This window comes from Sapajus apella, unplaced genomic scaffold, assembly GCF_009761245.1.
Source record: "Sapajus apella isolate SASKATOON/1434 unplaced genomic scaffold, GSC_monkey_1.0 scaffold103, whole genome shotgun sequence".
NCBI classification, from domain to species: domain Eukaryota; kingdom Metazoa; phylum Chordata; class Mammalia; order Primates; family Cebidae; genus Sapajus; species Sapajus apella.
This window is the reverse complement of record NW_022437043.1, coordinates 6,117,606-6,139,837: the sequence shown is the minus strand read 5'-3', so window position 1 is coordinate 6,139,837 and position 22,232 is coordinate 6,117,606. Positions and strand designations below refer to the sequence as shown.

Below are 22,232 nucleotides of genomic sequence, written 5' to 3'. Positions count from 1 at the left end.
CGTCCCCTCCCGTCCCCTCCCGTCCCCTCCCGTCCCCTCCCGTCCCCATTACCCTAGGACCTGAGTAATTTGGGTACTGGGAGAGCCAAAGCATGAGATAGGGAGATAGCTGGAGTAAATGCAAACCGATCATCCCTACTGCACCCCTCACCCCAGAGCTCTGAAGACAGCTCTCGAATTTCCATCACCTTCTTTCGCCTCTTCCGAGTCATGCGGCTGGTCAAGCTTCTCAGTAAGGGTGAAGGAATCCGCACATTGCTCTGGACATTCATCAAGTCCTTCCAGGTAATCCCCTACCCCATCCCTTTGACCCTACCCCGCCCCCATCTCACACATCTCAGCCTGCTCCTTTACCACCCTCAGTACTACATCTCCCAGCATGCCATACCCATTTCCAAATTATCATTTCCAATTTTCTCTCTTTTCTGGGCTCTCCATTCTCAACACACCTCTGGCGTCACTGACTTTATCTACTTAACATTATGTTCACATTTGAGAGACACCACAGTCCTGGGCACTTTGGAGATGGACTGCAACTCCCAGTAAGCCCAGGCCAGGGAAAGCAGTGCATTCTGGGGCTTATAGTTCTCTGCCTGAACCTGTGCATCTATTCTCTGCCACCCTCCCCCATCCCTATAGGCCTTGCCCTATGTGGCTCTTCTCATCGCAATGATATTCTTCATCTACGCAGTTATCGGCATGCAGGCAAGTGGGAACCCTAGGAGGCATCCCTTAGGCACTCCTCTGCTGACAGGGGATAGGGTAGGAATAGCTCGAAAGTAGGGGTGGCGGATAGGCAGACAAGCTGGATGGCCCTGGGTTAATCTACACATCTGTGAAATGAGATCAGCAGTGATGCCCTGTTTGTCAGAGTTATGAGGCTCCTTTAGGTATTAGGTGTGAAATAGGTGGGGCATGGGTTCACCTCACTGACATAGCCCTGGTGTGTCCACAGATGTTCGGCAAGGTGGCTCTTCAGGATGGCACACAGATAAACCGAAACAACAACTTCCAGACCTTTCCACAGGCTGTGCTGCTTCTGTTCAGGTGATATCTACACAATCCCCTGCCACCTGAATCTCCAGCATGCCCGTGGGTGCCTACACACCCTCTCTGAGTCCCAGACTGCTTGAGCTACGGGAATAACAGGGCAGCATGGGGCTCCATACAACCCGAGATGTTTCCTGGCTATGATGTGAGGAGTCTGTTAGAATATTCTAGCCTCAGCCATTCTCTTTCTAGCTGTAAGACGTATCCCCTTCTCAGGTTTCAGTGCCTCATTTGTAAGATGCAAACACGACTGTCATCAACATGGCCACACTGGCTGTTAAAATATTGAAATATTATCTGTGCCAGATGTAGCCCCTTGTGAGAAGTAGGTCATCTCCTCACTCTCCAGTCCTCCCATAACTCCATTTGCCATGACTTCATAGCCTCCCCTTCAGGATTCTATCCCTGTGTGACCCCCGCCAGGTGTGCCACCGGTGAGGCATGGCAGGAGATAATGCTTGCCAGCCTTCCTGGAAGTCGGTGTGACCCTGAATCTGACTTCGGCCCTGGTGAAGAGTTTACCTGTGGTAGCAATTTTGCCATCGCTTATTTCATCAGCTTCTTCATGCTCTGTGCCTTCCTGGTGAGGACCATTTCCTCACAACCAACACCACTGTCATGGGGGCTGGGCCTGAGGGGCTCAAGGGTGTGATGTGGGCAGCCCAGATCTTCAGAGTGACTGGCCCAATGACAAAATCAACCCAGACTCATGACCCAGTGACCATATAAGCCCACACTAGCCTCCCACCATCCCTCCATGACGCTGTTCTGCCCTTCACCTAACCGCTCCCCTACTCACTGCCCCACAGATCATAAATCTCTTTGTGGCTGTGATCATGGACAACTTTGATTATCTCACCAGAGATTGGTCCATCCTGGGCCCCCATCACCTTGATGAATTCAAGAGGATCTGGTCTGAATATGACCCTGGGGCCAAGTATGCCCTCTACCGCCTTACCTAGAATCCAGGGGACAATGCACTGCCCTACACAATCCCTTAGCCCCAGAACCTCTGACCTCTACATCTCATTACCCAGTCAATAGATGCCCCAAGGTTTCCACTGCCCCATCCTCTGCCCTCTCTGACTGCCCTCCGATTCTTCCCTGGCAAGCTCTGGAGTGTTGGTCGGGGGAGGTAGTGATGAGCTGACCGGGCCTTGAGAAAGAGCTAGAGGGGATATCACCAATCCAGTGGCACCTCCACTCCTACCCCAGGGGCCGCATCAAACACTTGGATGTGGTTGCCCTGCTGAGACGTATCCAGCCCCCTCTGGGATTCGGGAAGCTGTGCCCACACCGAGTGGCCTGCAAGGTCTGTGCACCTGTCCACCCCTAGGCCCCTGAGAGGACTGTCTATCTCATGGCAAGGGTGGGAAGGGATATGCCTTGTGTTGGAAGGGGTGTTTGGTTGTATCCTCAGAGGTTTCTGCCCCTGAACATTTGTGCCTGCATACCCGGCATTTTCCCAGAGTGGGTTTCATGTCGCTGGTGTTCACAGAGACTTGTGGCAATGAACATGCCCCTCAACTCAGATGGGACGGTGACATTCAACGCCACACTCTTTGCCCTGGTTCGGACATCCCTGAAGATCAAGACAGAAGGTGTAGGGGAGGGGCAGGAGTGGGATCCTCCCTGGGGAGGGTAAAAGGACCAAACTCATTGAATGATGGCCCCACTCCTAGCTCTGAACCTCAAAATGGGTGACTGGATTCTCCAGGTCTGTTCCCCCCCTCCAATGGGGGCGGTGTGCATCTGCGGTAGCAGCTTGCAAAGCCCCCCCCCCAACAGTGAGGGGGCAGCTGTGGAGATTCTTCCTATTGGCTTATGCCCCACATCCTCCTCCAACGCAGGGAACCTGGAGCAAGCTAACCAGGAGCTGCGGATTGTCATCAAAAAGATCTGGAAGCGGATGAAGCAGAAGCTGCTAGATGAGGTCATTCCCCCACCAGACGGTGAGCTATCCCCGCCCCTGTTCCCTGCGCCAGCTTCTGCATGGCAGATGATCACTCTCCACCACAAAACCAGCGCTGGCCAGAGGGCGAAGGGAAGTCCATGCTGGTGGGTAGGGAGGTGGGGAGGCGGGCTGGGGCAGAGGACCCCTGTGTGATCTTGCCTTCTATCCGTTGCCTCTAGAGGAGGAGGTCACCGTGGGCAAGTTCTACGCCACATTTCTGATCCAGGACTATTTCCGCAAATTCCGGCGGAGGAAAGAAAAGGGGCTACTAGGCAACGAGGCCGCCCCTAGCACCTCCTCGGCCCTTCAGGTCTTCGGGACGGGGCCTGGTGTGAATGGGCACATGTGGCAGTGCTGTGGCTGAGGCTGACCTCCATTTTGATCTTGTGAAACCCATGTCACAGATAAGGAAACTGAGGCCCCAGGCCTCACAGACGGCCAGGGTGGCTGAAGGACTCCTTCCCCCACCCTACCCACCTGCATAGAAAACAGAGAAGGAAAGTTCAAACCCTGAACTGCCTGCTTCCCTATTTCTTCACCCCCACAGGCTGGTCTGCGGAGCCTGCAGAACTTGGGTCCTGAGATGCGCCAGGCCCTCACCTGTGACACGGAGGAGGAGGAGGAAGAGGGGCAGGAGGGAGTGGAGCAGGAAGATGAGAAAGACTTGGAAGCTAACAGAGTAAGGACAAGTTTTCACTCTCCCAGGAACTTGATTGTAAAATACTTCATCAATTCCCTGAGTGATTTTGACACTGCTTCTGGGAAGAAGCCCCCCGCACCGCCCCCCGCCCCCCCGGCCCCACCACCAGGGAAGCCCCCTCTGCAATAGAAAAATATGTGAGGCCGGGAGCCGTGGCTCACGCCTATAATCCCAGCACTTTGGGAGACCAAGGTGGGAGGATCTCTTGAACCCCAGAGTTCGAGACCAGCCCTGGCAACACAGTAAAACCGCCTCTCTACAAAAAAAAATTTTAAAGTAGCCAGGAGTGGTGGTCCCAGCTATTTGTGAGGCTGAGTCAGGAGGATCACTTGAGCCTGGGAGGTTGAGGCCACAGTGAGCTGTGATTGTGCCACTGCACCCCTGCCTGGTGACAGAACAAGACCCTATCACAAATATTTATTTATTTATTTGATATTTACCACTGCTGTTGGAGGGCAAGGCCCACATTCATGGACCTGTGGGGGAGATATGCTATATGACCAAATGACTTAGCCACAATGGGGATGCAACACTCAGTCCTGTGACTCTCCACAGGCAACTATGGTCTCCCAGCCCCCATCTCGCCGGGGCTCCAGGATTTCTGTGTCTATGCCTGTCGGGGACAGACTTCCAGATTCACTCTCCCTTGGGCCCAGTGATGATGACAGGGGGACTCCCACCTCCAGTCAGCCCAGTGTATCCCAGGCTGGATCCCACACCTACAGGTATTGTCAAGTGTCTGGAGGTAGATTGTGAGGGAAGGCAAAGACTAGACACTGGATAGAGGTAATTCAGGAGACAGGAAGTTGGGTGGTAGTAGGGAGGGCCTCGAGGCCTTCGAGCAGAAATTTGGGAAGCGTGGAGGTGTTTCAAGGGCTCAGGTAAAAATAGAGGGTGATAAGACATTCATATGAGAAAGGCAATGCAAAGGTTTAATGCAAAAAGCACATTATGTGAAACCAAGAGTTTCAGTTCAAATCCTGGCTCTGCCATTTGCTAAGTGACCTTGGGCTAGCCACTTCGTTTCTTTTTTTTTTTTTTTTTTCCCTGAGACAGAGTCCTGCTCTGTTGCCTAGGTTGGAGCGCAATGGCTTGATTTCAGCTCTCTGTAACCTCCACCTCCCAGGTTCAAGCAATTCTCCTGCCTCAGCCTCCTGAGTAGCTGGGATTACAGGCGTGCACCATGATGGCTAATTTTTTTTTTTTTTGTATGTTTAGTAGAGATGGGGTTTCCCCATGTTGGCCAGGCTGGTCTCAAACTCCTGACCTCAGGTGATCCGCCTGCCTCAGTTTCCCAAGTGCTGGGATTACAGGCGTGAGCCACCAAGCCTGGCCTAGTCACTTCATTCTATAAGCCTCAGTTTCCTCACCTGTATAAAGGGGATGCTAAAGCACTTCACAGGGATAAAAGGATGAAATGAGGTTATGCATGCCAAGCACCTAGCTTTTAGACAATACGTAAGCAGATGAAATGAAAATTTAAAAAAATAATAGAGTGTATAGCTTGGCCAGGCACAGTGGCTCACACTGGTAATCCCAGCACTTTGGGAGGCCAAGGCGGGAGGATCGCTTGAGCCCAGTAGTATAAGACCAGCCTGCACAACATAATGAGACTCTGTCCATATAAAAAAATAAAAAAAATAGCTCAGTGTGGTGCCACATGCCTGTAGTCCCAGCTACTTGGGAGGCTGAGGTGGGAGGATCAATTGAGCCTGGGAGGTTGAGGCTGCAGTGAGCTGAGATCACTCAGCTGCTGCACTCCAGCCTGAGTGACAGAGTAAGACCCTGTCTTGGAAAATAAAAAATAGAAATACGGCTGGGTGTGGTGGCTCATGCCTGTAATCTCAGCTCTTTGGGAGGCCAAGGCGGGCGGATCACCTGAGGTTGGGAGTTCAAGACCAGCCTGACCAACATGGAGAAACCCTGTGTCTGCTAAAAATACAAAATTAGCTGGGCATGGTGGCGCATGCCTGTAATCCCAGCTAGTCAGGAGGCTGAGACTGGAGAATCACTTGAACCCAGGAGGCGTAGGTTTCGGTGAGCTGAGATCACACCATTGCACTCCAGCCTGGGCAACAAGAGTGAAACTCCATCTCAAAAAAAAAAAAATGATTAGATGTCATGAGTGGGTAATTACAAAAAAAAAAAAAAGAAAGAAAAAAATGGAAATAAAAAATAAAGTGCTGAGTTTTTACAGGCTCCCCCCATTCTTAATACATGCCCAGTTTTGTGTTGAAGCTGTCTCTCTAACAGGTCAACTTTAATTTTTTTTGAAACTTTGGGTCCTTCCAATGAGATGAACATCAGTTAAACAAAAGCCCATCGTCACTTTAAAATGGTTAATGTTAATTTCATGTGACTTGTCCTCAACAAAAAAAAATCCAAAAGCCCAGTGTTTCTGTAGGGGTTGGGGCATGTGATGAGTGGAACCAGGGACCCAGAACCACATATTGGGGGATCTGGTCTGCCTAATGTGCCTCACTTTCCACAGGAGAGGCTCTGGGGCTCTCATTTTCACCATCCCAGAAGAAGGAAATTCTCAGCCCAAGGGAACCAAAGGGCAAGACAAGCAGGATGAGGAAGAGGAAGTCCCCGATCGGTATACTGGCCATGCTACATGGGATGAACCCATGAGCTGGGGCGGGGGAGGGGTGGGAACTGAGTAGGGGAAGACTGTTGCTCAAGTTCATCCCTGGCCTTCCCACCCACACAGGCTCTCCTACATAGATGAGCAGGCAGGGACTCCTCCGTGCCCAGTCCTTTTGCCACCTCACAGAGCTCAGAAATACATGGATGGGCACCTTGCACCACGCCGCCGTCTGCTGCCCCCCACGCCTGCAGGTGAGAGCAGGGATGGATCCAAGGAGCCCCCAAGGGCCTGCAGGACAGAGATCTGGGGAATCACTGACATTGCTATTTGCCCCTGGTGCCCCACCCACCTCCAGGTCGGAAGCCCTCCTTTACCATCCAATGTCTGCAGCGCCAGGGCAGTTGTGAGGATTTGCCCATCCCAGGCACCTATCATCGTGGGCGAAATTCAGGGCCCAGCAGGGCTCAGGTGAAGCTGCGGAAGTGGTGCTGGGGTCTGGAGAGGTGGGGGCAACCTAGGCTGAATTTCTCAAACACAGTACATCGGGCCCTTCTTTTTTTTTTAGATGGAGTTTTGCTCTGTCACCCAGGCTGGAGTGCAGTGGGGCAATCTCGGCTCACTGCAACCTCCACCTCCCGGGTTCAAGCGATTCTCCTGCTTCACCTTTCCAAGTAGCTGGGATTACAGTTGCCCGCCACCATGCCCAGCTAATTTTTGTATTTTTAGTAGAGACACGGTTTCAGCATGTTAGCCAGGCTGGTCTCAAACTCCTGACCTCAGGTGATCCGCTCGTCTCAGCCTCCCAAAGTGCTGATATTACAGGCATGAGCTACTGCTCCAGGCTTCAGGCCCTTCTGAAGAACAGGACACATATGAATGAATGCACACAACGCTCACTGTACTTGTGAGGAAACTGAGACCCAGAGAGGCTTATCCCAGATCATGCAACTAGTAAGTGGCAGAGCTGACATTTAAACCCAGGCCTTCTGCGCTCTTACATAAATAAACTCAAGCCTGACTTACATCCATTCAGTTTCACTCCAGTTGTATATTGAGGAAAAGGAGTAGGCACAGGAGTGAGTCCTAGATCTTCATACCCTTCTCATCCATCCCTGCCCCTCTGATGTTTATTCTGGCTCAGGGTTCCTGGGCCACACCACCTCAGCGGGGTCGGCTCCTGTATGCCCCGTTGTTGTTGGTGGAAGAGGGGGCAGCGGGGGAGGGGTACCTCGGCAGATCCAGTGGCCCACTGCGCACCTTCACCTGTCTGCACGTGCCTGGAACCCACTCCGACCCCAGCCATGGCAAGAGGGGCAGCGCCGACAGCTTGGTGGAGGCTGTGAGTCCAGAGGGCATATAGACAAGATGGATGGGGGAGAAGGGAAGAAGGTGGGAGCTGGAGGAGGAGGGGAAGGAGTCCCCAGGTCCTTCATTGTACATGTAGATATACCTTTGCCCTACGACCTTTGCTCACCGCTGTCCCCCACTGACTTCCCTGCATGCCCTCATGGGCATGTCATTTATCCACATTGAACCCTCTGTGCACACTGGGCCCTCGGTCGACACTGATTCCACCTGTGCCCCCAGGTGCTCATCTCGGAGGGTCTGGGCCTGTTTGCTCGAGACCCACGCTTTGTTGCCCTGGCCAAGCAGGAGATTGCAGATGCATGTCGCCTGACGCTGGATGAGATGGACAGTGCTGCCAGTGACCTGCTGGCACAGGGGACCAGCTCGCTCTATAGCGATGAGGAGTCCATCCTCTCCCGCTTCGACGAGGAGGACTTGGGAGACGAAATGGCCTGTGTCCATGCCCTCTGAATTCCCACCCCTCCCCCACTGCTCAATAAACCTCCTGCCCTCCCCTCCCCAGCAGGAGACAGGCATGGACCACACCCCTGGATTTTCTCGTCTTTGCAACTGGGGGCCTGGGGCTGCCCAGGGGCCCCCATCCATCCATCCCCTGTTCCAGTCCTGAGCCACTGCCCACACACGGGTATTTCCAGAAACCAGGACAGCCAGGCCTGATTATTCAGCGTCAGGGAAGGAGGGAGGAGGAGGAGGAGGAAGAGACAGCAGCCAAAAAAAGCTGGAGGCAGAGTGGAGGAGAGGGAGGAGGAGGGCACTGGACAGAGATGGAGGAAAGGCGGGAGAGAGGGTGTGACGGGTGCTTGGATCCGGAGAGGAGGAAAGGCAGAGATTTCACCAGGGCTGAGCCAGGTCAAACTAAGAAGGGTAGACGGATGAGAAGGAACAGACAAGGAAATCCAGGGGAGAGTCCTGCCAGGGGAGAGGCCTGAAGGTTGAAATCAGCCTGTTATATGATGACATGTCTTAGGCAAAGGGGTCCTCTGACGGCAACAGGAATTTTAGGGCAGCTGAGTTGGGATCGCCCTGTCTCCCACCTCCCACCTTCTGCATGAGAAAGAAAAGAAACCCTAAATCCATCAGTAGACAACATAGGTGACGGCAAAGGGCAGGACTCCCAGCCCTAGGGAACCCATTCAGGGCCCACCTGGCTTTCCTGAGACCACCTAAGAGTAACCTACTCTTCTCCCACACAGATCCCGGAGGTCCTCTCTGCTTCTTGCCCCAGCTTTACTCATCATCCAGCTTTTGGGGTTGTATTTGCTCAGTGAAGTCTTATCAGGCATTTACTGCATGCCAGGCACCGGGTCTGGGCTTCCCTCAGGACAAATTGAGCTGGCTGAAACATGGGACAGGTCTCATCCAAAGTGGGAGTCAGCCCCACTCCAGAGGAATTGAAAGTAGCTTTGGCTGTGGTGCAGGATGAGACCACCAGGCGGGGAGGACCTCTTCCCAGATCTCAGAGCAAGGGCTTCTCATTTGTATAATTTGTGCCAATCAAGCCAGAACTGAAATTTGAGGGAAGCTAGAATTGGAGACTATGAATGAGAACATCGAGTTACATTAGGCCTTGAAAGAAAGGCTTGAAGTGGCTGGGCTGGAGATTGGTGGGAACAGCAAGTCATGGGCAGGGCATAGAGAGTGAAGGGAGACTGTTGATGGATGAAGTGGGAGAAGCCACTGAGGCCAGATCAGGCGGAGCCTTGAATGCCAGGCCCCAAACTCTGGGATTTTTCCTATAAGCAGTGGGGAGCCATGGGAGGGATCTGAGTAGGGTAGTGACATAGTTAACATTGCATTTTAAATAGATGCTCTGACGGCTGTGCTGAAAACAGAAGGGAGGGGGAAGAGACTGGAGATGCTAAAATTGGCAGGAACGATGGTCGCCTTAGCCAGGGGAGGTGGCAGAGGAGCTGGTGAGAAGTGAGTGGATTCCAGCGATGTGTGGGAGGTAAAACGAACCATTTATTGGGCCCTGTGCTAAGTGCATTACAGTGATTATCTCGTTGAATCAGTGCAACAACCTTATGGGTACCATTTAAATCATCTTACTTGTCCAAGGTCAAACAAGAAGAAATATCAGAGGTGGGATTCAAATTTAAGCACTTCGATGCCAAGATCCATGCTTTTAACCCCTCCTGTCTACTGCTTCCCTCAATAAGGTAACTGGGAAGTATCCATTACATATTTGTATGAATTTTCATGTTTAAAAGAACAGGTATTGGGCTGGGCATGGTCACTCATGCCCATAATTCTAGCACTTTGGGAGGCTGAGACGAGAGGATCACTTGAGCCCAGGAGTTCAAGACCAGCCTGAGCAACAAAGTGAGACCTCGTCTCTACAAGAAAAAATAAAAAAAAATTAGCTGGGCATGGTGGCTCACACCTATGGTCAGATACACAGGCAGCTGAGGTAGGAGGATCACTCGAGCCCAGGAGGTGGAGGCTGCAGTGAGCCATACTCATGACACCGCACTCCAGCCTGGGCAACACAGGGAGACCCTGTCTCAAAAAAAAAAAAGAAAAGAAAGAAAGAAATATATATTTAATCAGAAGTTTCAAAATTCAAAAAGTAGGCTGGGTGCAGTGGCTCACACCTGTAATCCTAGCACTTTGGGAGGCCGAGGCAGACAGTGGATCACTTGGGGTCAGGAGTTTACAACTAGCGTGGCCAACATGGTAAAACCCCATCTCTACTAAAAATACAAAAAAAGTAAATATTAGCTGGACATGGTGGCATGTGCCTGTAATCCCAGCTACTCAGGAGGCTGAAGCAGGAGAATCACTTGAACCCAGGAGGCAGAAGTTGCAGTGAACTGAGATTGCACCACTGCGCCCCAGCTTGGGTGACAGAGTGAGACTGTCTCAAAAACAAAGCAAAACAAGAAACTACTGAGATACTGTTTTCCATCTTTCAGGGTGGTGAGTATCGAAAAGTTTGATAATGTTCCATATTGGTAGGTTGGCCAGAAACAAGCATTCTCATAAATCGCCTGTGGAAGTTTCATTGGTATAACCTGTGTAGAAGGCAATTGGGCAAAATCTAGAAAAATAAATTCATTCACCATTTGGTTCAGTTTCATACTTCTAGGAATTTATCTTACAGATAGACTCATACATGTGCTGAAAGATGTATAAGATGATATCTGGTGTGTGCTGCATTCAGCGCTGCACAAGGATTTAAAGACCCAAGAGGGAATGGTGGGGGATAAAGAAAGACACAGACACAGACATAGAGAAAGCTGGGCCAGGTGGTTTGAGAGGTGAGGATGTTAGTTTTTTTGGCCTTGACCTGTTTTAGTGTACTTTATTTTATATGTTTACAAAGCACATAGCAGAGGGAGGGTGCAGTTACTTAGAACAGCCTGTGGTTATTATTTTTATACTTCAGTTAACATACTTTAGCTAAAAACTACCTTGCAGCAAGGTTAGTAAAAGCTGGTTATCTCTTTTTAGGCCTGTTTGTTCTTCTTTGAGACATACACATTCTCCTACTGCGGTTTCACTTTTCTGAAGTTCAACCAAAGTTCACAGCAGCCTTGCTGCTGATACCCCTAGAGGGGGTGGGCTACTCTGGCTCCCTACAATGATATACTACCAGGCCATTTATTTTTTATTACATATTTTTTTGAGACAGAGTCTCAAAAGGTACAAAGGGGTATAAAGTGAAAAGTTTCCCTACCCTCTGGAAGCAAATAGTGTTATCAAGTGTCTTTTATAGACATATAAGATGGTGTGCTGAAAAATAAAGATGGTGTACTGATAAGTTAGCACAGTGGCTAAGAGTAACAGGTGCTGGAGCCAGACTTCCTGGGTTTATATCCTGGTTCTACCATGTACCAGCTGTGTGAACTTAGGAAAATTCCTCTCTGACTCTTAGTTTATTCAGCTGTAAAATGAAGATAGTTGTCATACCTGTCCCATAGGGGTACAGTGAGAATTTAAGTGAGTAATACAGGCAAAGTTCTCTAAACAGTACTTAAAAGAAAACAGCCACAATTTAAATGTTAGCTATTCTCTGTGTGATATAACCCTTCTCTTCTCTTTGTATACAATTCCCACACAGCTTGGCATCTTGCATTTTTTACTTAACTAAATACCTTGGCAATCATTCCACAGCTCCATGTTATTATAATGACAGCGACATAGTATCAGAGTTTATTTAAACAGGCTACCAGCAATTTTTTTTTTTTTTTTTTTTTTTTTTTTTTTTTTTTTTTTTTTTGAGACTGAGTTTCGCTCTTGTTGTCCAGGCTGGAGTGCAATGGTGAAATCTCACCTCACCGCAACCTCTGCCTCCCAGGTTCAAGCAATTCTTCCGCCTCAGCCTCCCGAGTACCTGGGTTATAGGCATGTACCACCATGCTCTGCAAATTTTGTATTTTTAGTAGAGATGGGGTTTCTCCGTGTTGGTCAGGCTGGTCTCAAACTTCCAGCCTCAGGTGATCTGCCCGCCTCAGCCTCCCAAAGTGCTGGGATTACAAGCGTGAACCACCACGCCCAGACACATTCTTTTTTGAGACAGAGTTTCGCTCTTGTTACCCAGACTGGAGTGCAATGGTGCGATCTCGGCTCACCGCAACCTCCGTCTCCTGGGTTCAGGCAATTCTCCTGCCTCAGCCTCCTGAGTAGCTGGGATTACAGGCACGCGCCACCATGCCCAGCTAATTTTTTGTATTTTTAGTTGAGACGGGGTTTCACCATGTTGACCAGGATGGTCTCGATCTTTTGACCTCGTGATCCACCCGCCTCAGCCTCCCAAAGTGCTGGGATTACAGGCTTGAGCCACCGCGCCCGGCCACATTCTTTATCCTATTATAAACAGCCCTGGCCCAGCATGGTGGCTCATACCTGTAATCCCAGAACTTTGGGAGGCCAAGGTGGGTGGATCACATGAGATCAGGAGTTTGTGACCAGCCTAGCCAATATGGCAAAACTCGTCTCTACTAAAAATACAAAAAAAAAAAAAAAATTAGCTGAGCAAGGTGGCGGGTGCTTTTAATCCCAGCTATTCCAGAGGATGAGGCAGGAAGAATTGCTTGAACCCAGGAGGCAGAGGTTGCAGTGAGCTGAGATCTCACCACTGCACTCCAGCCTGGGCAACAAGCAAGACTCTGTCTCAAAAATAAATTAATTAATTAATTAAAATAAATAGCCTAATCCTGTATCATCTTATACATACATCTTTTAGCACATGTATGAGTCTATCTGTAAGATAAATTCCTAGAAGTACAAAGCTGAACCAAACACTAAATGAGTTTGTTACTTTTTTATATTTTGCCCAATCACCTTCTACACAGGTTACACCAATGAAACTTCCACAGGCGATTTATGAGAATGCTTGTTTCTGGCCAACCTACCAATATGGAACATTATCAAACTTTTTGATATTACCCTCAAAGATGAAAAACAGTATCTCAGTAGTTTTTGTTTGTTTGTTTTGTTTTTGAGATGGAATCTCGCTCTGTTGCCCAGGCTGGAGTGCAGCGGTGCAATCTCGGCTCACTGCAACCTCCGCGTCCCGGGTTCAAGCGATTCTCCTGCCTCAGCCTCCTGAGTAACTGGAATTACAGGCGTCCACCATCACATCCAGCTAATTTTTGTATTTTCAGTAGAGATGGGGTTTTACCATGTTGGCCAGGCTAGTCTCAAACTCCTGATTTCAAGTGATCCGCTCCCCTCAGCCTCCCAAAGTGCTGGGATTACATGCATGAGCCACTGCACCCCAGCCGAATTTGAGTATCTTAAGCCCCAACTGTATTTTGGATTTTGCATCATGGCCATCACTGTTGACCTTAATGGGCCTAGTTTCACTTGCTTGAAGGAGGGTTATTCCGATTAAGAGAGAGGTAAGGAATAAATAGCAGGTAAAGTGATAGAGTTAGAGTAGGCATTAATTTGACAAAGAGGAAAAGAGAAATAAGGTAAATGGTTAGAAGAGGGAAGGAGAGGGTTTTAGGATGTGCTTAAAATGCAGACTATGAAAAAGGAATCTGGACCAGGTGCGGTGGCTCACGCCTGTAATCCTAGCACTTTGGGAGACCGAGGTGGGTGAATCACCTGAGGTCAGGAGTTCAAGACCAGCCTGGCCATCATGGTGAAACCCCATCTTAAAAAAAAAAGAAAGAAAGAAAAAGGAATCTGGAAGACCTTAACCGCGTTAAAACTGCAGGGACTATGGGCACTGCCAGCTACCAGCTGGCTGACCTTGTGCGAGTCACTTAACCTCTCTGGGGACTCATTTGCCTCATCTGGAAAAATGGCCTCATAGTCCCTACAACATAGGACTTCGGTAAGCACTAAATGAGAGAACACGTTTAACAAATTCAGAAAAGGGCATGGCAAAGTTGTCACACTGTAGGACCCAGCGGGGAGGTCTCTTCTCCTGAGCCCTCGAGCTGTGTTTTCCCAAGGCATATTCGCGACACGCTCTCGTGGCTCCAGCCTCTAGGCCGGAATGGCGCCAGTGAAGACCGTGGTATAACCCGCTGTGCGCAGGCGCGCGGCGAGCGAGGAGGGGTTACGAGGGGCGGGGCTGCAGCCGCCTGGGCTGTTCCAACGAGCGACACCGCCCCCGCCGCGCCCCGCGCCGCCCTTGCTAGCAGGCGCCTCCCGCCCCCTGCATTGCTGATGCTGCTGCTGGCAGACATGGACGTGGTGAATCAGGTACGCGCTCCAGCACCGTGGACAGAGCCCGCCGCGGCCCGGCTGCCCGGGCCGGGTAGCTCTGGCCCGCCGACTCTGGGAGGTAGTAGCCAGGATCTGGCAGCGGAGACCTGGTCCTTGGCTCTGGGGCTGGGGGTCTGCGGCAGGCGAAGGGGAGGAAGGGGGAGATGGAGAAAAGGAGCGCGCTCTTTGCCGCAGCGAGGGCCATCCTCACTGCCGCAGCGGGGGGCCCCTGGAGCCCAGCTCACTCCTGGAGAGCGCGAGGGGAGAAAGAGGGGCCTGAGGGCTGGAGTGAGGGCAAGGGACAAGGGGAGCGGAGACTGGAAGGAAGTTGGGGGGGGCTGCGGATAAGCTAGGAAATAGAGCGACAGAAGGTGTGGGGGCGGGGGTGGGGGAGAGGGCTGGCAACCGCCCCTCCCAAACAGACCGTATCCCCATAGGCGACCACCCCTTCCCCCAGAGCAGACCTAAGGGACAATCCGGTTTTGCTCCCTCCAAAATCCCCAGTCTCCTCATCCCCAACACATAGCTACTGAAGCCATGTCCCAGCCCTCCCCCACCTTAATCAGTCCAGACCCTCTCCACCGTCTCTCTCTCCTTGGCCACCTCAGAAATTCACCCCCCAACCAGTCCCAACCATTCCCCATCCCCATCATTTCAGACCTCCACCACCACTGTCATCTGACACACCTTTACCGCTGCAGCCCCTTCCCCCACCCCAGCCAAACGGACTCCTGCCCTGTTATGACTCACCTTCGCCATCACGACCCCCCCACCCGAATGCACCCAACTCCATCCCCACTCTCCACCCGAACCCCTTCCCCATCTGACTCGCCTTTACATTTCAGACCTGCTCCCTCTCCGTAACTAGTCCTGACCTCATCCCCATCTTCCTCACCCCCGACCTCCTCTGTCATCTGACTCGCCATTTCTTCAGACCTCCCCATCAGTCCTTGGACCCCGGGGGTCTTCTCTCAGAGACCCTGGGACTCACACCTTCCCCAAGGTGTCACTTTCTCCTTCTCACTCCCTCCCTGAGGTCACAAGCTCCATCCTCAGGGGTCATTAACTGGCAGCCTTGCACCTCACCTCCCTCTCTACCTCCAACAACCCCACCCTTTCCCCACTGTTTCTCTCCTCAGCTGGTGGCTGGGGGTCAGTTCCGGGTGGTCAAGGAGCCCCTCGGCTTTGTGAAGGTGCTGCAATGGGTGAGTGTGGTCCAGGCTGTTGGGGGAGAGTGCAGGGAGAGAGGGAGGTTATGGGGTCCAGAAGAGCAGGGGTGGAGTAGGGGCGGGTAGACAGGGATGAGTGTGGGGGTTGTGGGGGATGGGGAAATTGGGCCCCATGGTGAGGTTTCAGGGGTTTGAAGCCAGAAAACAGATGAGCTGTGACGTCACATAGGGCTGAGGGTACCCCCGTCGTGAAGTGGGAGATTGTGACGTCCTACCTCCTCTCCTGAAGTGAGGGAGGGGTGGGGGAGGTGGAGCCTGTAGCAGATGCTGGGTGAGAGATGCAAAGCCAGAGAAACTCAGAGACAGTGAAGGTGACAGAGAGAATGAGAGACAGGGAATGAGGGACAGAGAGATGGAAATACTGAGAAAAAAAGAGATATAGAGATGAGTAGAGAGAGATGAGAGAAGAGACAAACAGAAACAAAGGGAGACAGAGAACAGAGATGCAAAGAGGAAACAGACGCAGAGAGAGGCAAGAAAACGGTGAGGGAGACAGAGACACTGAGAGAAAGAGACACTCAGAAAAAAGAGAAACGAACACACTGAGAGAAGCAAGAAGGAGACAGAGAGAGAGCCATCTGGAGACTGAGTGAGAGACAGAACAGAGAGACAGAGACAAACAGACCAAGAAACAGAAAGACACAGACATACAGGCCTACACTTACACAGACAAACAGAGAAAAAAAGAGACACTGAGAGATCGGATAGGCAGAGGCAGAAAAGATCAGAGACAGAGAGACAAAGAGACATCTGAGAAAGACAAAGACACATAGAGAAACAGAGATACCGAGAGAAACAGAGACACAGTGAGATACACAGAGAACAACAGAGACAAACAGAGAGGAGGGAGGTCAGAATGGAGAGGCAGAGACAGAGAGAGAAACAGGAAGAGACAGCCATACCCTTGTAATCAGCTTGTCCTTGGTCCCGATGAGCCCTGATTAGGGGGTGGGGGTGGGGACTGCTCCATCTGCTGCTGCCTGTGCTGGGCCCCCGATCTGTCCAGAGGAGGGCACCTCCCTCCCACATGCACACAGGCTCACTGTGGCCATCCCCATCCCTGCTGCCCAAGGTCTTCGCCATCTTCGCCTTTGCCACATGCGGCAGCTACAGTGGGGAGCTCCAGCTGAGCGTGGATTGTGCCAACAAGACCGAGAGTGACCTCAGCATCGAGGTCGAGTTCGAGTACCCCTTCAGGTGTGCTCCCACCCTGGGAACCCAACAGACCTGGGAGAGGAAGGGGCAGGGTGGAACTGGCCAATACTTCCCCCACCCCCAGTAGCTCCTGCCCAGCTTCCACCTCAAGAGGCCACATCCCCTGGGATCACTGAGCACCTGCCTTGTACCTGGCACTGCTCTGGACTCTAGGACTATGTGGTGAGCAAGGCAGACATAGGCCATGGCCTTCTGGCTCTGTTCCAGCAAAGGGGTAAGGGACAGGCAATAAACAAGATACAAAAGTAAAAGACAGGTGTATATATATACCTTACCCCAGTAGGTGCTCAATTAATGTGAGCCCATATTATTATTTAATCCCCATTCATTCATTCTATACACATTTTTGAGAACCTATTGTATATCAGGTACTACTCAAAGTGCTGGGAACATGATAGTCACTAAAACAGACCCAACTCCCTACCTTCATGGAACCTACATTATAACAAATAAATTAACAAAGAGGATAATTGCAGACTGAGAGAAACTCAAGGAGGGGATCCTCATGTAGGGTTTTGTGGTAGAGAATAGAATAATGAGGGGCACTGCTTACATATAGGGAAAAAATAAACCCAATTAAACGATTCTGACATTTATTGAGCTCACACTGTGTGCCAGGCACTACACTGGGTGCTAGGTGCACAAGAACGAGCACGGCTGGCATGGGTGCTACCCTCACAATGATATTTACCTCCTGCAGGGTGGGACGACAGAGACCCATAGACACAATCCCAGTACGGGTTTCTGAGACTCTCCCACTCTTTGGCCAAATTACATAACTACTCTGAGTCTCAATTTCCTCATCTGTAAAAGGGAATACTAATGATATCTACCTCACAGGGTCGTGGTTAGCGTTCAATGAGTTAATACTCATCAGGTGCTTGGCACAGTGCCTGGCACACAATAAGTCCTCCATCAGTGTTTGTTCAATAAGTAAAATAAATTTAAGGGACTCAGGAAAGAGGACAGGGATTGAGTTGGAAACTGGGGGTTTCTGAGCACTGAGGGTAAATGTAGGTTCAAGAGATCACCCAGTGGGGGGAAGAGTGCAAATAGAGGAAAACCTAGCACAGGCCCTGAGCAATGATGGAAAAGAGAGCAGGTGCCAGGAAAGTGTGACGTGAGAGGCAGAGGGGCAGCCAGGTATCCATGAGTCCATAGAGGCAAGGGAGAAGAGAGTTTGGGGAAGGAGGGGGAGCTGGCAGCATGGGACACTGCTTACAGCCGGCCTTTGGGGATCCACAAGACCACAATCATCCCCTGTGCCCCCTCCCCATGTCTCCCATGTCTAGAACTGTGGGTTCTAAGGCTCTAACCCACAGGTCCCCCAGAAAAAGTCTTTGCCCTTCCCCCTGAGCAAATTCCCCCAGACTGCCCTGATACCCAAAGACCTCTCACTCCCTCTCAGGGACCCCCTCTCCTGACCCAGACCACTAGAAACAGAAACTCAAATCCAGATGCAACTCCTAGCTCCATCACTTAGGAGCTGTACAACCTTGGGCAAGTAACAACCTTGCTAAGCCTCTGTTGATTCATCTGTAAAAAGGGTATAATAATGCCTGCTTTTTAGATGAGAACGTGTACTGGAAGGAAATTGAAAAAGAAAAAAAACAATAATGCCTGCTTTAGAGAACTGCTGGAAGCTGTCATTAAATGAGACAATTATGTAAAGTGCTTAGTAGGTGATTAATAAGTGCAAGCCTCTTCCATCAGGGCCTTTGCTACACAAGGGCATTGGCACCATTTGCTCAGTCTCAGGATCCTGGCCTCCAACCTGAGACCGTACTCCAGTACTTCTCCCCACAGACACTTTCTTTCCATAGCCCCCACCTCTCCTCCATCACACCACAGGAAAGGCCTTACTCCCAGGACACCTCCCCTCTTCCCTCACATACACATACCCTGTTCCAAGATCCCTTTACCCTCCTTTCTGTCTGTCTTTTCCTATTGTCTAGTCACTGGGCTACCCTCTGCTACTCATACATTTTTTTCTCTCGGGGACCTGAACTGGGGTGGGGGAGAGGAGTCAACAAGAGGTAGGGAAAAAACAAGGTTCAGATCCCAACTCTGACATTCCCTTGCCAGCTGTGTGACTTTAGGCAAGTTAATGCACTTCCCTGAGCCTCTGTTTCCACCTCTGTACATTTCATTTGATAAACATTTCTTGAGCACCTGCTAGGTGCCAGCACTGTTCCAGGTCATGGAGATACAGCGATGAAAACAGAGGAAAATGCCCTGCCCTCTTGTAGTTACAGTCAAAACCAAGATTAAAAAAAATAAAATACAGGCCGGGCACGGTGGCTCACGCCTATAATCCCAACACTTTGGGAGGCTGAGGCAGGTGGATCATGAGGTCGGGAGTTCAAGACCAGCCTGACTAGATGGTGAAACCCCGTCTCTACTAAAAACTACAAAAATTAGCCAGGCGCGGTGGTGCACACCTGTAATCCCAGGTACTTGGGAGACTGAGGCAGGAGAATCATTTGAACCTGGGGGGCAGAGGTTACAATGAGCCAAGATTGAGCCATTGCACTCCAGCTTGGGTGACAGAGAGAGACACTATCTCAAAAAAATAAATAAATAAAAATAAAATAAAATACATGATATGTCAGATAGGGACCACTACTAGAGGTGGTGCAAGGAAGGAAGCAGCCTAAGGAGTGCTGGTTAAGAGAATGGTTCCATTTAATTTTAAGTAGGGAGATCAGGGAAGGTCTCACTGAGAAGGTGACAGTTGAGCAAAGCTTCAAGGAGATGAGTGAGAAAGACCCGAAGCTATCTAGAGAAGAGCATTCCTGGTAAAGGGAACAGCCAGTGCAAACAAAGATCCTGGGGCGGGAGGATGCCTGGCAAGTTCTACAAATAATCTAGAGGCCAGGGTGCTTGAGTTGCGAGTGAGGGACGAATAACACCTATCTCACCAGGATGTTTTGAGCAATTAATGAAATGTGACTGGTACACAGTAGGTGCTCGATGAATGGTTATTTCCTCCTCCTGGGGCCTTGTCAGAATCAGGGAGACCCATGACTGGGCTGGAGGGTTGAGGGGGTTCTTAGGGGCTGGGCCACACCTGCCCACCTCTGTCTACAGGCTGCACCAAGTGTACTTTGATGCACCCACCTGCCGAGGGGGCACCACCAAGGTCTTCTTAGTTGGGGACTACTCCTCGTCAGCCGAATTCTTTGTCACCGTGGCCGTGTTTGCCTTCCTCTACTCCATGGGGGCTCTGGCCACCTACATCTTCCTGCAGAACAAGTACCGAGAGAACAACAAAGGCCCCATGATGGTGAGTCCCCACAGCCACTTGCATGTAGGGACCATGGGGACACGGGACCTCAGGGAAACAGCCATGCTCACAGACCACACAAAATCTCAGGCAGGCCCACATGCAAAGAGCCACCATAACAGCCACACATATAGCTGCCGCTGCTATGAGTCCACACCAAGCATCAGGGACACAGAGTCATAGAGTCACGGAGACATACAGCCCATGCAGAATCCCAGACAGGCCCATACCTGAGAACCTTCCCGCTCTCACACAACCACACAGCCTAGATCAAAGGAAGGGGCCCACAGAGGTTCACTGTGACAGTCATGCATGTCGTCATGCCACACAGACACACTGATTCCTACACCGCTGTACTCACACACCCTCAGCCTAGACACAAAATGACAAAAATTCCCACATGCAGATAAAAGTGGAAAGACACATTACTTTTCACAGATTCGGAAATCATCCCACAGAGTCCGCCTCCCCCCGACACCCACAGCCACATAACACAATCACACTCCCACATCCTCTGTGTCATGTACACACACAAGCCCAAGCTGGGAGGGCCACCTTCAGGTGAAAGTGTTGTGGGCTTGAGAGCTGAAAAGGCAGGGGAGACACAGGCCTCTTCTGGGGGACCACCCCCACCAAGAAAGCCTGTGATCTGAGGAGGCCCCAGGGCCTAGTGTGAAGCAGTCCACTCACAGTGCCGTCTTCCTCACCCCTGCTTGCCTTAGGACTTTCTGGCCACGGCTGTGTTCGCCTTCATGTGGCTAGTTAGCTCATCAGCATGGGCCAAGGGGCTGTCAGACGTGAAGATGGCCACAGACCCAGAGAACATTATCAAGGAGATGCCTGTCTGCCGCCAGACAGGGAACACATGCAAGGAGCTGAGAGATCCTGTGACCTCGGGACTCAACACCTCAGTGGTAAGCCCTGGGTGCCGGCTGGAGGAGGGAGACTGGAAAGTAGTCCAGTCCAGCATGGGGAGTGGTGGAGTGGGATAATAAGAGGAGAGTCGAGGGAGATCCAAGGGGCGTCCCTGGAGAAGGCATGCCAACAGCAGCATTGAAGGATGAGCAACCAATTGCAACCACTGTGACACCACAGACTGCCCCGAAAGGGGGAACATGAGAGCTTCTGTCCAGATTAGGTTTAAAAGACCGGGATCCCAGACCCAGCCTAGTCATGTGGAATTTCTGGCAACTCAGCACCCTCTTGGGACCTCAGTTTCCTAATGTGTAAAATGAAGGAAAAACTTGAAATGTTTCCCCACTTGGATGCCCCCTACTGGCTGGAGTCAGACTGTCTGAGTTCACTTCCCAGCTCTACTCTTGCAAGCTCCCAGACCTGAAACTAGTCACAGTCTCTCAGAGTTCAGTTGAGCATATAATCGAAGACTAATAGGTCCTGCTCCAAAGTTGAGTATTTAGTGAACTAATAATACGGAGTGCTCAGAAAAGAGCCTAGCACAAGGTAGTCGTATACAAGGGTTACAGATGCTAAGATGCTAAAATTACAACTTTTCTTTTTTTGGGGGGGATGGAGTCTCACTCTGTCACCAGGCTGGAGTGCAGTGGTGCAATCTCCACTCACTGCAACCTCCGACTCCTGGGTTCAAGTGATTCTCCTGCCTCAGCCTCCCGAGTAACTGGGACTACAGGCGTGCACCACCACACCCAGCTAATTTTTGTATTTTTAGTAGAGACAGGATTTCACCATGTTGGCCAGGATGGTCTTGATTTCTTGACCTCGTCATCTGCCCGCCTCAGCCTCCCAAAGTGCTGGGATTACAGGCGTGAGCCACTGCACCTGGCCAGATTACAACTTTTCTTTCTTGTCATTTGCTGGATTTGAGACTTCAGGTAACTTCACCTCTAAGGCCTCAGTTTCCTCAACTATAAAATGGAAATATTACTTCCTGTCCAAAACTGAATTTTAAGTGAACTAATAACATGTAAAGCTCTTAGAAGAGCATAGCATATAGGGAAAGGTACATAAAGTGTTTTATATCTTAAAATGACTTTATGTGGCCGGGTGCGGTGGCTCACGCCTGTAATCCCAGCACTTTCAGAGGCCGAGGCAGGCTGATCACCTGAAGTCGGTAGTTCAAGACCAACATGGAGAAACCCTGTCTCTACTAAAAATACAAAATTAGCCAGGCATGGTGGCACATGCCTGTAATCCCA

The 22,232-nt window shown here is 50.8% G+C and overlaps 2 protein-coding genes across 5 annotated transcripts in view; both read left to right on the top strand.

Moving 5' to 3' along the window:
* The window catches only part of CACNA1F (calcium voltage-gated channel subunit alpha1 F), a 27,759-nt gene extending 19,417 nt beyond the window's left edge, over positions 1–8,342 (top strand). For 2 of the 4 annotated variants that reach the window (XM_032258670.1, XM_032258669.1), the window contains 16 exons: positions 157–285; positions 640–705; positions 956–1,047; positions 1,474–1,633; positions 1,860–1,987; positions 2,266–2,362; positions 2,549–2,651; positions 2,901–3,002; positions 3,184–3,314; positions 3,552–3,683; positions 4,260–4,429; positions 6,196–6,303; positions 6,418–6,545; positions 6,650–6,762; positions 7,436–7,633; positions 7,882–8,186. In XM_032258670.1, coding sequence (XP_032114561.1) covers positions 157–285; positions 640–705; positions 956–1,047; positions 1,474–1,633; positions 1,860–1,987; positions 2,266–2,362; positions 2,549–2,651; positions 2,901–3,002; positions 3,184–3,314; positions 3,552–3,683; positions 4,260–4,429; positions 6,196–6,303; positions 6,418–6,545; positions 6,650–6,762; positions 7,436–7,633; positions 7,882–8,112 — 2,088 coding nt within the window. In that variant the 3' untranslated portion in view covers positions 8,113–8,186. Of the gene's footprint in view, positions 1–156; positions 286–639; positions 706–955; positions 1,048–1,473; positions 1,634–1,859; positions 1,988–2,265; positions 2,363–2,548; positions 2,652–2,900; positions 3,003–3,183; positions 3,315–3,551; positions 3,684–4,259; positions 4,430–6,195; positions 6,304–6,417; positions 6,546–6,649; positions 6,763–7,435; positions 7,634–7,881 lie in introns of those variants that run through there. The other 2 variants (XR_004262794.1, XM_032258671.1) reach the window with 2 other exon arrangements.
* A 5,876-nt stretch (positions 8,343–14,218) lies between these two features.
* SYP (synaptophysin) overlaps positions 14,219–22,232 on the top strand; it is a 12,861-nt gene continuing 4,847 nt past the window's right edge. The window contains exons 1-5 of the mRNA XM_032258667.1: positions 14,219–14,325; positions 15,468–15,533; positions 16,630–16,754; positions 19,863–20,058; positions 20,781–20,972. Coding sequence (XP_032114558.1) covers positions 14,290–14,325; positions 15,468–15,533; positions 16,630–16,754; positions 19,863–20,058; positions 20,781–20,972 — 615 coding nt within the window. The 5' untranslated portion in view covers positions 14,219–14,289. The remainder of the gene's footprint in view (positions 14,326–15,467; positions 15,534–16,629; positions 16,755–19,862; positions 20,059–20,780; positions 20,973–22,232) is intronic.